The sequence below is a fragment of the Zonotrichia albicollis genome, chromosome 4, assembly GCF_047830755.1.
Source record: "Zonotrichia albicollis isolate bZonAlb1 chromosome 4, bZonAlb1.hap1, whole genome shotgun sequence".
Classification (NCBI taxonomy): Eukaryota; Metazoa; Chordata; class Aves; order Passeriformes; family Passerellidae; genus Zonotrichia; species Zonotrichia albicollis.
The window spans coordinates 45,547,955-45,566,039 of record NC_133822.1 but is presented as its reverse complement, the minus strand read 5'-3'; the positions used below and the strand labels follow the sequence as shown (position 1 = coordinate 45,566,039).

The window sequence follows — 18,085 nt, the reverse complement described above, 5'->3', positions numbered from 1 at the left end:
CTCAGTTGTGTCACCCCTTTGACAACATCTAGAGATGTTTTTCATAGAAATGCAACACAACTTTCTGCACCTTAACTTTATTTTTTACAGCCTCATCTTACTCTCTCCTTATTTAGTATGTTATAATAGATCTTCAAACAAGAACTAACAGATGTGCTACAATGCCTGGGTTCAAGTGATAGATATTACCCCTGCAAAGCCAAGGGAATTATGACTTATCTGCCTGTTTACACAGAGCCAAGGGGCCACGGAGAAACACTGCAAGAACACCTAGGGAATCAATCAGAGTTCTAACAGGTAAGTATCCTCAATTTGTACCTATGAAGAAATGTATTAAGGACAGAAAGTGAGAGAAAATAATTAAAGAAATACCTGCAGATAACACAAGTAACTCCCAGGTAAGTCAAGTATCTTCCAGAAGAAAAGAGCTCCCAGAAATAGGGAAACCAGAAACACACATTTAAACAAATTAACAGAGCTTTTCATATATTCATTATTCTCTATTTCTACATTCAAGCAATATTTGCCACTGAGGAGTCGGAAAAAGAGCACGGGACAAGCAGTTAGGCACACAGAACAAAAGCTGTGAATGAGTTTATTAAATTAGGCTGAAAAAAATCAGACTAGATCTCATGTGACTCACAGAAAAAGTAGAGCAGGAAAAATGACCAGAAAGACAATGTGGTATCCCTAAGAAACAAGAATCTGTAGGCTCCCCTCAGACAAAAGTATTTGAAATCACACAAGGGCTGAGCTACAACTTAAAGCAGTGTTTCCAGAGCAGGAAACCTAGCTTTGTGTTGCATACCCCAGCATGATGATTAAAGGTATGCAGTTGTTTCTGAGCTAGCAGAGACTAGTAATGTCCTTGTAGCACCACACAAAAGGCAGCCCAAACTGGTGCTCTGATGTTCATACCATTTAAGAGGACTGGTTCCTGGTACATAATTCCTCAAACAGCCCTCAGGTATGACATAAGAGAGCATTAGGTAGCACGAACCAAAACCATGCCAAAAAATATTGCTAATAATTAAGCCACAGGCTCTATCAGCAGCGCAACAGTTGAGCTCACACCCATGTCTTGCACTTTTTAACAGTATAAACACAGTCAGACTGTCTCCACCAAACAACTATGAATTAGATTCCTCCTCCCTCCTGAGCCATCACAATAATTACACTAGACTGCAAGGATGTAGAGATGGAGCAGCAGGCTACCCTGCCCCAGCCATCCTCCCACCACCATGGAACTGGAATATGCACCTTCCAAATGCACCAGCATATCTGAGTAACTACTGCTATGGTGTTCTCTAACTGTTAATAACATGGTACATGTTACAAAATGTCTGACAACTACTGTGTATTTGTGCAGAGTACACATTTCAGCTCATCCTTCAGCAGCACCAAGCAAGCTGTCTCCCCTCTCCACCTTGCAGCAGGGATCCTCTTGGGCCATGCTAGTTCCTGCAGGAAAGCACCTCCTCCCTCTCTGTACACAGCCAGCAGGTACTCACACTGTTACCTTCAGATTTGTTCCTGCCCTGAAAGCAGTATTAATTACAGTTCTCTCTCTAGAGCAGAAGCACAGGAAAGTGCAAGAATCAGGAGTATTTCCATACCTTACAAAAGCGTTTAGTATCAGTCAGGCTGTGTAATCTATTTGTACAAGCAGATACCTCAGAAAGACCCTCTTTTTCAATCAATTTGTATGTGCTCAATGACTCTTCTTGCCAAAGAAGCCTCAGCTACAGTTTATCATTATACTTTCAGGATCACTTGTTTCCCCACAAAAAAACCCAAAACACAAAAAAAAAAAAAAAACCAAAAAAAAACCAAAAAAAAAAACCAAAAAAGAAACAACCAAGGGGAACACTCACTAACCCAGCTGACTTAAAGAGCTAGTACAAAACAGAAAACCTGTGGGGAAAAAAAAGAAATTTCTTAACATGAGGTCCCTCTAGGCTGCTCAAACCAGTTGGGAATTTGAGGAATTTGAGAAACTGCTTCCTATTCCTTACATCTGCATAAAGGTTTCAAAAAAGCCTCCAGACCAGTGTAACAGCAGCTAGTACTGGTGCAATTCTGGAGCACAGCTACATGAACTCCACAGTGAAAGAAACAAATAGGGCAACAACAAACCAACAGAAATTGGCTGAGTACACAGCACCAACATCTGAAGACAAGAAAAAATTAGAATAAAAGTAAATAAAGCCCCCAAAATATGAAATCTTAGTGCAAAGGCCACGACCAAACTTCAGCAGAAGAAATCATAACTTACACGCTCTGCTTCACACATGCTGTCTATAAGAATCATAAAGATCTGCTCTTCTGCAGAAGAGCAGGCTGTGCTGAAAACCCTGTAGATTCCTAGGCACAGCTGTGACTCTAAAGCAAGAACAGGAAGCCTTCACAATGCCATGCCTGCATGGGCTTGATTCAGCTTTAGTTTTCATGCAGGTCCTGTGACAAACAGTTATGCACACACACACAGACCCACAAAATCAAATATTCAATTTTAAGCTATATCATAGTACATTTAATTCTATTTACTGGGAGTGAAATCCATTCATCAAACAAAATTTTAAGCTTAAACCACTTATCCACTAAATTAAACTTTACTAAGCCCAGATGTTAAAAATGTTAATAATGCTGTATTTCTTTCTAAGAAAAGCAAAGTTTGCTATCAAAGGTAATCAAATTTATGCTGACAGTGATCAAGCACTGAACACAAATAATGCCTTCCACAAAAAACTGAAAGATCTCTCTTCTTGGTGAGTTGTCAGGAAGACAAATCTTGGTAGTCATTATCAGTATTTCCCTTCAAGAGCAGAAGTCAGGCAACTCAAAGTAGGGATGCCCAAGCTGCACCCTCAAGGTTACATGGTGCTCAGCCAAGCAACTTTTCCTGGCCATTTACAGCCACCCTCTTTCCCACGGGTCTCACATCAGTAACTGATTTCTTAGGGGCAAAAAGGACCCTGATTTCACTTGAAAGCACCTTCCAAAGCAGCAGTATTGGACAGTGCACATGCAGTACAGCTGAATCAGATGTGCATGTGCAGATCCTTTGGCAAGGTAAAACCCACTGAACATGCAGGGATCAGCAGCACTCTTCCAACAGACACACATTATATACTGAATTTACTCACATGACAGGAAAGGAAGAAGATTTTGGCAGTGAAAACCTATGCTGCTACAACACCATCTTATGACAGAGCCCACTCTGATGCGAAAACCAGACTCCACTTTTTTAAAATCTTCTACTAAAAACACAAATCCATACAATGTAACTAAAAGCTAGCAATCTCATTTTTATCAAAACAAATCCTTGAGTATAGTTAAAGCCTCCAGTTATACCAGACAAGAACACCATGCAACATTATTACTCAAACTCAGAAGTTACGTTGAAGATTTTAATTAAAAATTTACTATGTAGAGTGCAGTTTTTCCAACCTGCAATAATACATACATAAAAAAGCAATTAAAGCAAATCAAGATTACAAAGTCAACCAATTCAGAACAGGTCAGAATGTCCCAGACCTATGCCACTTTCATTCAAACTCATGATACTGCCCTTCCTGACATCATGATGGATTTTTCCACAACATCTCTTAAGTGGAACACAAAGAACAGTACCCAGTGAGTAATGCTGAATATTTGTACTTGCTGCCTCTTCACAAAGTGGGCACATGCCATAATTACTTAGTTATTAACATACTCAAACTGCTCTGAATATAGGCCCATTTTGCTAGAAATTACCTGAGTGATTGCCTGATCATGCATGACTGTGAAAATATGAAATTCCTGTGTTCCTGTTTTCCTTACACAGATCACAACAATCATCTGGGTCTCCCAAGCCATGGGAGCCATGGCAGATGGGAACTGAAGCACCTGGTTCATGTTATGACCCACACAGGGCAGCAAATTCCCTCCAACTAATGTCACTTTAAAAACACTGCACACACACAAAACTGACTAAAGGTGCAAATGTATTTTAAAATTTAGTAATATTTTAATAATCAACACTGAATTGGAATCCTTTTTAACTAATTTTGATGCAAACATTTTTAGACATACAGTCAGATTTCCTAATGAGTTTTCTACTGCAGACACCATTAGTGCTTAAGTGCTTTGTGGATACTATTAACTGCTTTCGTATCATCTCTGTGAAGTGCATCACACTTCACCTGCAAATAGAAAACCTAAGATGAATATTATCTGGTAGTTAAATCTCAAATATTAGAGTCTCATAACCTGATTTGGCAAAATTACTTATGACTTCCAACCTCAAACACATGTCACCACAATTAATGTATTTCTGTACTTTAATCACATTTAGTTCCTTTTAAATACAATACCAATGCTATAATCACGTTAGTATGCAAAATAATTCCTGGCCAAACATCTAAAAAATGTAGTGCTGAAAAAAACCCATGTTTAATACATTTATGCATGCCTAGTGTAGAAAACTACATTTTCTCTATGGATGGAAATTAACATCAAGCAACAATCACAGTAAAACACTTACAAAAGATGAATTATTACCCTTGAATGCATGCATACAGTTCTTCATACATGAAACCTAGATGCCAAACACCTTTGAAAAGCCAAGATCATGTATGAATAGGCATGAATACTGTTACCACATACTTTGGATAATGAGAGTAATTGTAAAATGATGTTGTATGACATTACACTGCTAAATGAAAAGCCAGAAAAGGTAAAATAGTCAAGAAGAGCAACTTGAGTTGCCTTATTTAGCAGTATAATCTCGGCACAAGACTGAAGTACAAAACTCTAGGGATGCTTGTGTCAAGCAGGTTTTCAGCTGTCCTTCTGAAAGAAATGCAGGTAACAAATTCAGATCCCTGCATTTCTCATAGTCTGCCACAAGGCAAAGAAGAAATTTTATTCCTTACCTGTATTTATTGCTTTGAGCAAAGCTTATAAGGTATGTCTATTAAACATTTAAACATTAAACACTGATATATGTCCTTGCTTCCAAAAATTTCAATGTCTTAGGCCACATTTAAAGAAAAGAATCGTATTTAAGCAAACAGAACTACACTTCTGTAAAGATATCTCTGGACTACATTCCTTTTAGAAAGTGCCTGTAATGTTTTGGTGAAATGTTAAACTTTTTTAGCACAAAAGATTAAAACAAGATCAAATGTGGTTTTCCTTCAATTTTCAAAGGCTTTTGAATGACTCACAACTGAATGCACAAGGTATAACTAAAGGGTCATGTTAATAAATCAAGTTTACATTACTTCACTAGCCACCTAACCTTCATATTGAAGTTACTACAATGAACCCAACCTACTGTGACACAATTTCATAGTTGTACCATTAATGCTAATTATGTAGACATTTCATTCAACCCTCATCTCCAATCAACAAGGATTCTTTCAAAGGTACTGAGTAATTTCTACACTAAACTGAACGATTATCCAAGCATCCATCACAAGGGAACCTCTGGCAGAGTACAAAAACCTGCATTGCTGCCACAGAGAGGAGCGAGAGCAACTCAAGACATGGCAATACTGCTGTGCATGTAAGTCAGTGCTCTGGGCTGAAAACTAGGGCAGCTTTGCCTTCCATTGTCTTGGATTAACAGCTCCACAGGAATTCAGTACTAGGATCAAGCTTTAGTCTGTCTGCTAATGCACATAATTTGTGCTTACTGCAGGAATATAATACAACTTACAGTCCAACAAGGTTAAGTGCTACAAATGAAGTGATATTTCTTTGCCTGGCAAATCCATTCTGTGTTTGTGACTCCAATTCAGTGTGGATGTTTAACTGTCTAAAATTTATCTCACAAAGCTCTATCTTGTATAAAGTAATTTTGTAAGATTCAACATCTTAATTTCTTGTTCATGTACATGCTAAGATCAATACAGGGAGAGCGAGAAATGTGCATTACAATTGCATACACAATGCAAATTAATTGTTGGAACAAAATTATTGCTATTTCCAAATGAAGTGCAAGGTCTTGAATGCGGCCCTGGGCTTTGCAGCAATACATAATATAAAATTAGGTACAGCAAAACAGTTGTCATAGTGAGTCATCTCATACTTGGGTCCCAGACTTCAGAATGCTTGAGAGGCAAAATTCTCCTCCCAGCTTCATACCAGCACTAGAAATACCAAGACAGGTTGCCAGCAGATAACTGCAGAGTCTTTGGCAATCAGACAGATGCAAAAGATATTGGTAACTGTGATAGTTATGATCTTCAATTTCTTAATATGGAATTAAGAAATACACTAGACAAATTCTGTGTGACAATAATTAAGATCAGCATTCCCTTTCTACATTAAGATATTCTAAATCATTCTAGTATTTATAAATAATTACCTTTCAGTTGAAGGATTCAGAGTATTAGTTTTACAAAGGCTGAATTCAGTATCTAAGTGACTCAGAATTTCCTCTTTCCATGACCACAGGCACAAAAATCAGTATCTCTCACTATAATTGATTCTTATTTCCATGTTATGTTAGCAGCAAAAGTCATCCTGACATGTTTGGGTCAAGTTTTCCAGGGAGAGAAAAGGATTCAGCTCATCCAGCAAGACCCATTTTGTCCTCAGTGAGGAGAAAAACACACATCTAGAACCCCATTCTCATGCCAAAGACAAAAGTAATTTTGAAGTTCTTAAAATGCCTTATTGTCTCTTGATGCTTTTGTCAATATGTATTTACTCAACTTCCATATCTTAAATGTCAATAATTCACAGCTGATATATTTTTTGCAGTGTACTCATTCACTGCTCAGCACAACTAGCATTCACAGACATTACAACATTTAAGATAAAATTCAAGCAGAAAGGAACCAAAGATAACATAAAACAAAGGATTTCAAACCCTTTCCAAGGTATTGAGAATGATACTTCTGTATTATTACAGAATAACTACCAAAAAACAGACAGTTGTAATTTGACGTTTTTAATGGATGGAGGACCTATATATGTGTCTCTCACTGCAAGGCTTTATATTGGCTTTGACTTAATCTTCTCAGCCTTTCCCTTGGCTCTCCAATTTTCCAAAAACACCATAAAGAGACATATACATCATTTTGGCTCTCCAATTTTCCAAGAACACCATAAGGTGACATATACATCACAACATACTACCATGCTCAAATATCACTTTTTAATGACCATAACCCTACTGCCACATGATTACATGAAGAAGGGCACATATTTGGGACATATTTTAGGAGGCCAGATGTACAAACAACTGAATTCCAAGAGGCACATGACCATAGTATCAGCAAACCTAAATGCTCTGATATAAAGGCCTTGCATATGGTGTTTTTTGGCAAGGTTTTTTTGAGTATTAGCTAATAGTAACATCTTTTCCACATTCTGAAACTCAGAAAGTTTTCTAAAAGACTTAAAAATAAATCTTCAATAAACAAATTGTTTTTTTTCAGCCAAATCTTGTAGGTGTTTTGGATGCAAGCTTTCTGTATAGCACATTAACACCATTTTCAATGAAGACATGTTCACTACTTTGAACGCACCATTTCTATCCACCTCCAAGAAAAACATTGCTAACAAATAATTTTGCACTATTTTCAATTTTGCCATCTCTGCTAAACAAGAGCTAGATTTCTGTAACTAGAAATCTTCAGTGTCTGGTAATTAAAGTAGAAACCTTAACTTTTAAAGTAGGAGTTTTATCTATGCTTGTCCTTAGCATTACAGATTTTCTAGCTCATTTGTAAGAGTTCTAGGCTTACTGATATGGACTTCTCACCCTCAGTGTGCATTCCCATACACATCACTGGTGTAGCCCACAGTACCACAACTCACAAGATCAGAACAACCTCAATAGGATTTTAGTCCTACTAAGAACAGGAGGAAAATCGAGCCAGAAAGTCAGTGTCAGATATAACACTTGTGTCTGGAGAGGATTTAATGTTGAGATGAGGCTATCCACACTATCTTTTTCTAAAATTACACAACAAATTCTTTGATTGCAACAGTTTTTCAGTGCTTGTAACATTGCCAGACCACCACCTTGTATACTGCCAATATAAAATAATTCAGAAGATGATTTCAGTCAAATAGTTCTGCTTCAGGGAAAATACTCAAATCTGCTGTATTTTTGGATCTATTCTTAACAAACCTGGTGAGTCTGTGCTTTGGATGAAGAACTTCCAATTCAGACAGAGTTTTCAAAAAATGTACATATTGCCTAAGAAAATGAGAACCACAACCTCTGACAATATTAAAAGGGAACTGAAAAATCAGATTAAGGACTGGAAAGAAAAACCTTATCCAGCAACTTATTTCCTCATCAAATATGAAGTCAATACCATTTTATTTACCATTTTCACAATAATTATGTATTTACAAATTTCATTAAATGATAATAAGAATGGACAAATGGGGGTGAATAGCTGTAACTACAGAAATGTATTTATTCTGCTTAGTACATTGAAGTAAAATATATATTGGTCAATGGCAACTTAAAATTAGTTCTTACATCTGCAACATAAGCTCTACTTTTAAAAAGTATTAGTCTTGGACAGAGTAGAATCAAAAGGAAATTAAGTCATCAAAGCTGAAATAACACTACTGTCAATTTCTGTTGAAAATGGGCAAGTTCTAAGTCTTCTAATAAAAAGCGAATTGACAGAGCCAGGAGTAAACTGATTAAACCTTAGTAGCTGCAACTTTCTAAGGTTCCATCTGTTCTGTGCATGTGCCACCCTGGGCCTGTGCCAGATCCAAGACCTGGGGCTCACTTCTGTATTGCTGGTGACACGACACTCCTGCTGAGCTCTGTCAACAAAGAAGTAGTGCCTGCTGGGAGAGAGGTGACAAACTTGGAAATGTACAATACAATTAATACAGATGGTTTGGTAAATAAAAACTTAGGTTGCTTGTCAAGAAGAATAGAAAATATGGATGAAAAAAAGAGGGCACAGGAATATAGGCAAAGCATTATATAATACCACTAGGAGAAACTAAGAATTAAAACTTTTGGAATATCTGCTGAAGAAGTGAAAACAGAGTGAACAAGAAAGAGTCTTACAAACAATTTGGAGAAAAGCATAAAAACTTTTTAGCGTGATGGCTCCTGACACATCTGCAAAGACAACAGATCTGGTTATATGAGGCATACTCAGAGGAGACAGTTGCTTTGAAGAAATATTTTTGTTGATGCACACCATGGAAAAGAATGGTAAGAGTGTCATATCAGAGCACTCCCTTTGGAGAACAGTCTATCTACAGCAGAAGCACTGTTAAAATGTGGAAAAAAAATAATAAAAGAAATTTTAAAATGTTACCTACCAGACTGAGGCAGCTATTTACTCCTTGAGCTTTGAAGAAACTATTGACGTTACTGAAAAATATAATAGCTGAACTACTCGAGATTAAATGGAACTTCTCATTTAAAACTGCCCTAGTACCACAGGGTAACATAAACATCATCCTCAAGAACATTCTTAAACAAACACAGAACTACAGAGGAGTAAATTTGATATTTATACAGAATAAAGTGTTTCTAGTAAGTTGTGGTGGTTTGACCAGGAAGGAGTGGGAATTCTGGGAAGCTGTGGTCAAACCAATGAAAGTTTTAGGTTTGAGACTGGCACCTAGTGTAGCCAGTGGGGTTTGGACACACCTCTGAGAATACACAGGGGTTAAAAGCAGGGCACTGCCCTTGGCACTCTCTCTTGGGACGTCGCAGCGCAGAGGTCAGATCTCTTCCCCCGTCCAGCCTCTGCTGCTGGGCGGGGGGAGGGGCAGCCATGCGGTAGGCCCGGGGCCTGGACAGAGATGGGGGTTGAGGGGGCTTCGAGGATGGAAGGGTGGAAGATCCCAGAGAGTCAGCCCTCGGGCAGCCAGCCCCCCCCCCCCCCCCCCCCCAGGAGGGAGAGAGAGAGAGAACCGGCAACACCGAATGTGATAGCAGCCGGCCCAGGAGGAGAAGGGGGGAGGAAGAGTGCCCGGCCGGAGCGGCAGCGTGTGGGCAGCGTGTGTGGGAGTGCCACTCCGGGACAGATAGAGACTGAAAACTTTTAACCCTTTCTTTCATGATTGGGGCCTTGCAAAAATGCTAATCCTCCTCGAAGCTGAATAAGAAGGGAGATAAGAGATGAGATGAGACAAGGACCTGGCCCGAAGGACGTGGAGATGATTGAATGGGAAGAGATGATTTGGAGTGGCCTTTTGGCTGGACTTTTCTTGTGGCCATGGACTCAGTTGTTCCTGTGACACAGACTGCACTTAGGGGGACGCAGTGGCTCAAAACCAGGAGGGTTCTTCGTGAGGACCCCCCGGCCCCAGGGGGTTGGAAAAATATGGGGGGGACAGATGTCCCAAAGCAGAGACTGTGCCTTTTTGGAGTGAGACAAGGCATCCTTGAAAGACAACCCTAAGAGCAGCTCTGTCCATGCGTCAGTGGTGAGAGCACTGGGCATGGAAGGAAGATGTCACAAGCAGCAAAAGGACTTTTTCCGGGCGGTGCCGAAGTGACAGGGAAGCACACGAGGTTTCAGTGTGTTTCCAGGGGAAGCCTATGGAACAAGAAGGACTCCTTTCCTCTTCATGAACTGCAGTTTGAGTATACTAAAGTGTGGGGCCAAGGCTGGGCAGTTGATGATTTGGGAGAATGTATCGGATTGGGAAAGTCAGGGAGTGGGGAGGAGGAAAGTTTTTTTGTAAGGTTTTCAATTTCTTTTTTTTCTTTTCCTTATAGTCTTTCCCTATTTTCCTGTAGTTTAAGTAATAAAGTGTTCTTTATGTTTAAGTTAGAGCCTGTTTTGCTTATTCCTGGTCACATCTCACAGCAGACACCAGGGTGAGGCATTTTCATGGGGGGGCACTGGCTCTGTGCCAGGCTCAAACCATGACATAAGTCTAGAAGAATTAAGGAATAAGTAAGTAAACATGATAGCATGTGGAAGAGTCACCATGGCATTTGTAGAATAGTTGCACATCTCAAATCTAATACAGCTTTTTTAAGTTATAAAAACATGTCCAGGACAGAAATTTGAATGACAGCATACCACATTTCAAAGGCACTCCCCAAAGCCTACTCAAGAAAGTCATCTCCTCAGAGAATAAAAGAGAATGTCCGCTGGTGAAAAGGCAGGAAATAACAGCGGACCCAATGGTCAGCTTTCACAGCAGATGAAACAACCAGAACAGTGTCACAGGAACCTGTGCAGGAACCTGGGCTTTTCAATGTGTTTGGGGAGGAGATGTCCACAGATGCTACTCAGAACAGAAAAGATACAGATCAACTGTTAAAACATGCATGACTCCTTTATTGGGAGTGACTGGGAGGTGGAACAGGAGATTAAATTTAATGTACATAAGTGAAACAAAAGGTGAACATGTTTCTAAATTTACACAGGCATTGACCTCTGAGCTGGTTATTCTCACTCACAGATAACTTGAAAAATGTTAAGTTAGATTAGACATTTACAACATAAACAGTAAATTCAGGGCTCAGGAGTCAAATAGGCATCAGGAATTATTAGGAAAGAAACAGAGAACAAAACAAACCCCACCACTAAACCACTCTGTGACTGCATGTTATACTGAACGTTTCATTGGTTCTGTTTCTGGGTACCAAACAAAACAGAGTCAAAAAGTAGAGAAATGTTATTGGAAAGTAGAGAATGTTATTGAGTAACTCCTGTATGAGGAACAGCCAAGTAAAATATAATTATTCAGCCTAGGGAACAGGGAGAGGAGCCATCCTCTCTTTGCAGCATTCAGTCACATAACAAGGAAGCAGTTGTTCCCCGTGTCTTCCACTGGGACACCTTGCTGAAATCACACGGAAACTTGGAAAATGACAGATTCAACTTTAACAAAAGGAGACTAATCTTGACATTCCAGGTAATCAAGCTGTAGATGCCTCTGCCCCAGGCTCTTAACATTAAAGGCATCCACAAGCAGATGAAAGACTAGGCCAAATTTTAGAAGGAAAATGCATCCAGATTCACCAATCCAGCCATGTCACCTCTAGTTATGGATGGTTACAAAACTACCCATGACCACCACGTCCTTGGTTTGTTTGCATTTTTTTCTCACTGTGCATGTGCTGTTGCCTCTGTTGGAGTCAACAGGCAGAGCTGGATGGCCTCAGTTGGTACAGCTGGGTCTGTACATGCTGTTAGGTAACAGAAGGAGAAACAAGACTGGCTAAAGAGACTCAGGGCACTCAGGAAAGAGACAGAACATTTGCCACAGGTGCTGTAGTATGAAGGAGGGGTGTACCAGTCATAACTGGCAATGTTTTGATGTCAGGGGGAGGGGACTGCAGGAATCAGTGTGGTATGGGGATTGGAAAGAAATAAAAAGGGAGAAAAGGTTACACAGGGGCAAAGGCTGTTTACCCTAGGAGTTTGCGTGTTGGTTTCAATCCTAGAATCAGTAATTAGAAGTCAATAAACAAAATAAATTAGGAAAATGTGTCCTGATTTAGGAGGCTACCTCCAATTAATTGAATATTCTATGCTTGTCAGCATTTTTACTTGAATTTCCCAGTTTCTTTTCCCCTCACTAAACATTAAATTCTAAGATGAACATTAAAACTATTACCTTCAAGACCTCTACAGAAACAGAAGATTCTGTTGTCAGAATCTTCATCTCAGTAGTATTACATTTGTGGAGTAGAATCTCATACTCTGCTGCCAGCAATGTGTCAACTCCTGAACTTTAGGGGGTTTTTCATGTAGGGTATAATCTACTGTTTAGAAATAGAAAGAAGAACGCAGTACAAGTTTTAAATTGGAGTAAAATGCTAAAACAAACAACGTTAAGATCTCACCTGCAGTAAGTATGAGCAAGAGGTATCTGCACTGGAACTCTCATTTTGTACCGTGTTCTGCTGAGTAATAGCATCCTCTTTCTTTCGTTCCTTCTGCCCTGCTTCATCATCTTCATACTCATCAAGGCTCTAAAATGAAAAATATTTGGTTATTAGTTATAGTCCTTGTATGTTGCTTCACATATTTCACAAAATTCATGCATCAGTCAACATCTTCAAATATTAATTTCGTATTTCAGGAAACTCTAATTAAATGTTTAAATGCTTTTCTTTCCAACTAAACAGCTTTTTCTTCCTGACAAAAGTAAGATAATCAAAACATGATCTGGGCAAGTTCAGTGCTAATCCTGCTGTGAGCAGGAGTTTGGGCTACACCTGAACTTTCTTTCACTGGAATGATTCTACAACCCTGACTGCCATGTGCAACTGTATTACCTTTACACAAGAGATTTTCAGGAAATCCAGAGAAGAAAAAAAAAAGTTAATTGTACTCTTCACTCAACAACTGATCTTTTTTGACATAGTGGCACCTGCTGAGGTTGAACTGTCAGTCTCAATCACCCATTTTAATTTTGGCCCTCTTGGTTTTCATTTTTTCTTTGAAAATTTACCATTGAAAATCAGTAATTTTTTAATGACTTGGACAGTCATTAATTACTCACCATTTTACACATGTAACGTTTTGACCCTTCAGCACAAATGTTTCATACTAGATTTGCTGAAATACTTGCTTTGAGAGAATTAAGTTTCTAAAGCACTGACTGCTGTCAGGCCAGAGACAGTAAAAGTAAGTAGGCAAGTAAATAAAAATATAAATAATCAGTATTACAGCCTCTGTCCTAGCTCAAAGCCATGTTAAGGCCAGCTTTGGGCTAAGTCAGCTATGTCATAACACCAACTTAAAGCAGACAAAGCTAAAAAAACCCAAAACCTCCAATCATGACATCACAAGCTGTTTGCCAGCACTCTACATCAGAACAAGAGATGTGTGAAACCTTGTACAGAAACACAATAACCAGGGAAATAACCCATTTAAGAGACCAAAAAGCTTCTAGATTGATATACAGTACCTTGAGAAACAGAGAACAGGACTAGCAGAGAACAAAGATGAATGTCAAATTATTTCAGTTGACATTTCTAATGCAGTAAAAACTAAGTCAGTATTCTGAGTCTCAGGTACTGACAATCTCTGTCATCACCTTACACAAAGAACACCAAACTAGTCAAAAATATATAATGAGAGCGCTAGAATACAGCACCTTTAAAAATAAAGCCAGTGTTATTTGCTAGCTGAAAACAGCACTAGTATATCAAAAACTAACTCCAGCTCCTCCAAAGCAAACACTCTGGTGATACACGTGTTGAAAACTGGCACACCAGAAAGGGATATGTTTCCACAAGTGAACCTGAATAAAAGCCATTTAAACTCTCCACAGCAGTGCTCATGACAGCGACACTAATGCAATTTCACTGGTCTGCTTCTAACCAACCTTTCAATGTAACTCATGCAGACCTGCTCCTATCACTAAGGCACACTGAGAAGGTTACTATGGCTAAATCATTACACATTCAAAAACACTTTCAATTAGTCTTTTCTAATAAAATAATTACAAATATTTAATGTAATTCTGTAGGGTCCATTTGTAACAAAGCATTTAAAAAACTGCCATGGCACATTCTAGGGAATGATCTTTAAATCAACATCTTCTACCTTTTACAAACTGTAAAACTTAAAAATTTTTATGGCATACACTTATGTCCTAATTTATCCCATTACCATATTAAGCCATTATGAAGTGACACAATAACAAATCATAAGGCCCTACCACAACAAGAAATGGAGTCATCTTTGCCTCTCACAAAGTCAGTCTTGTTCAGAAAGAATTGGGAGGTACACAGAAGTTATCATGTAAATTTTAAATAGCGTCATGCAGATGAAGAATGATACTGTGTTAGAAAAACAGAAACATTTTCAGATTGGTCTTTGGTCTCCAAGTTGTCATGACAGAGAATGGAAACAACTTTGCATTTTCAAGGGAAACATTCTTTAAGGAGAAAAATGAAGCTGAAATATCAATATTGTAGGAAGAAAGTCTTAGTAGTGACTGAATAGATAACTGTACCTTTCTCCAAAAATTCTGTCCTTCAGATACATGCTTCTCAGAAGATTTCCAAAGACAATGAGAATGAGTGCTCAACAGAAATATTTTTCTCTGAATACAATTACATCTGTAATGAAGAATGTTCTTCTCTCTTTTAGTATAAGATTACCTGCTATTAACTATTCTTTTAGCCTTTTTGACAGGAACAAAATCTGGTATGAAAGTTCTAGCCACATAATTTTAAACTAAACATTTTCATTTGGGATTTGCCAGCAACATCCATTCCCACCCTCTCCTTTCTTCTCGGGAAGGTCCAAGATCACCAAAGTCTGCAAATCAGTACCACAGAAAGGTATTTAACCACGCCAAATAATCCATACTTCCAAGGTTAAAGGCCTTCTTCCCAAGCATGAACAGTCTGTTAAACAGTTGATGTAAATCTAATTCTGTTTTAAAGGCTATGGGGGCTTGTTCCCCACTCCAGTTCCCTTCACTGCAGCAGGTGTCCCACCAGCTGAGACCAGCACAGGTTTGAGTGGTGAGAACCACAGAAGCACCAGGGTTTTTATCTTGAAAGAGGTGAGGAGTCACGAGCGCAGGTTGGCAGCCACCATCCATGGCTGGCACAGCACATCTGGCCAGGGCTGCCAATGCCCTCCTGCCCCATAGCAGATTCATAGTCACTGTCAGAGGCCGTGGCTTCCCAAACACAAAGGTTGTGTTCCCCTTCCAAATATGCAGACACACTAATTCACACAATGTTTACAAAATGCAGGCTGAGCACAAACCAACATGCTAACAACTACATCATTTAAACCTTTTACTGCCTTTTAGGAAGTTATTAAGTTTTGCTTCAATAACCACTAGCCTTAAAAGGAAATCCACTAGTTTTGACTCATGATGAAATAAGCTCTCTTATTGAAAATATCCCGCTTATGCACTTCATCTTCAGTTTTTAATTGCTAGTATTATTGCCATTTATCTTCTTAGCTAATTTTTAGAGGAATAAAAATCAATAAAACCACATTTCACTTTGTGGGTGAGGGTTGATACACTATTATTGAAAAAAATTAAAAATGTTTAAAGTGTTGTTAGACACTTTAAAAACTGGGTTTTTCAAACTGCCCTGCAGCTGAAAGTGCCTCAGCCCACAAGACATTTCAATTAGCTGGATTACTGTGTTGTTCACGTCGCAGGCTCTCTCAAATACTGCACTTTGCTGTAAAAACTAGTTTCACATCATTGAAAAAGACGTAAGTACAGCAATTACTTTCTCTGTCAGCACAGCAGAGAAATGGACTTGTAACCACTGAGGTGTAATTCGGACCCATTATATAATTCTCTCTGTCCATTCCCTTTCCTCTGCTTTTCTTATTTTGCCACTAGGCACATACCATTTCAGATTCTTATTTTCCATTAAAATCATCTGAGTTTTGTATAGCAGATATTCAATGTGACATTCCCACATCTGATCTTAATATAAGGAATCCACAGAAATTTTTTAGGTTTTCCAGGATTTCACTAGATGTTTGAAGCTGTAGTATAAACATTTTTTTGTAAACCTCTAGTATGGAAAATACAAGCAGACTAAGATGCTTTCAAAAGAATCAGACTGAGTAAAGAAACTGCCACAAAGATATCTCCACATTCCAGCACACCACCACCTCCAGTTTAAGGAGACACTGTACAAAGAACATTTCTAATGATTCACTGGTTTGCCTCCTATAAATATTTGTGCATTGCTAAGAACAGGCAAAAGTTGGGGAAGGGCTGTCTTTTCCCTGGAAAGAGGCAATATTCCTATCCTGTGCAGATCAGTTCATGAGTATGCACAAGCTGCTCTCGCCACAAGAAACCACACTGAGTCAAAATGTCCCCGTTCCCAACTCCTTTCCTGCACTAACCTGCTTCTGCCTTACAGCACATAACTCAGGGCTCCCAGCTCATTTCATGAAAGGTCAGTCAGGTTCCTTTCAGCAGTTTTAATTAGCTCAATTGATTTTGCCTGGACCAGATACAAGCCCATTCAAACTACTTATTTCGCAGAACTCCAGGAATGGTTGTGCTACATCAGCTTTTTGTAAATGATGAGCACTTAAGATAATTCCATATTTAACCAGTACAGCAAGATGTGCAGGCAGATATGTACTCTCAGTTAAAACTCATGTTCAGCTTCATATTGGGCAATAAACAGAAACTCTACATCACAAGCACCATCAGTTATCTCAATGGGCTCTCCTACCTTAACCATGGTAGTAATGTCAGAGAGGAAACAAATCGAGGCATCCTCCCATTTCCCTGAAACAACCACAGACAATCTAAAAAGGCAATTTTAAAAAATCAATTTTACCATAAGAATATTTCCCATGCTGAGAAAAAGTTCAAAGTGCACTATCACAGCTTCACCTCAAGACATTGTAAAACTGCAAAGGTTCCTATTAAATGTAAGTATTTTCTAAAAGCTTCAACAGTAGAAATACAAGACAGGATATAAGAATTGCTTTTAACTCTGAAAAAACTTATCCAGGCAATTAATTACTGCAACATACATTTTGAAATTCAACATTATCTTTCCTTTGGCTGACCAAGGAAAAACCTGGAAAATTAACTGAATAAAAGACAACTATCTTACACATATCTTACACATGATTTCTCCATAATCACTATTCTTACTGCAACATTGAGAACCAAATGCTTCCTTGCTTTACCATGCACAACTTTGGTATCAGCTAAATATCATCTCCCTATCTCTTTGCATAGTAGCAAAGGCTTCTGCCAGCTCCTCCCATCAAAACCAAGCAAAAATCCCAAACCTCTATGATTTAAGATTACGTATCTTTTCCCCTCTGACACACTAATTCTAACCATATTAATAACACACTTTTATTACACTGTCCAGACAACACCCAAAATATTTAAGTAAGACACATTTAGAGTAATAAAATCTTTTTATTGGAATGACAGTATAATTGGGAAAATTGCATCTTTTTCATTCTGCAAGCCTTTCATCACATTTCACTTGTTGAAGTGCTTTTCTTTACAAGCTGAAAACCATTCCTATAGAGGTGAAATAAATAATGTTATTCCTAGGAACTGTCTAAAACCTACAAGCAGTTGTATCAATTATGCAGCTAAAGATTTTATTTTTTTAAGACTTCAATTCTCACATTAAGACAGCCCAGAA

At 38.6% G+C, this 18,085-nt stretch overlaps 1 protein-coding gene across 6 annotated transcripts in view; it reads right to left on the bottom strand.

Moving 5' to 3' along the window:
• PAWR (pro-apoptotic WT1 regulator) overlaps positions 1 to 18,085 on the bottom strand; it is a 74,091-nt gene that overhangs the window by 23,718 nt on the left and 32,288 nt on the right. For all 6 annotated transcript variants that reach the window (XM_074539680.1, XM_074539679.1, XM_074539678.1 and 3 more), the window contains exon 3: positions 12,800 to 12,928. In XM_074539680.1, the coding sequence (XP_074395781.1) occupies positions 12,800 to 12,928 (129 nt within the window). The remainder of the gene's footprint in view (positions 1 to 12,799; positions 12,929 to 18,085) is intronic.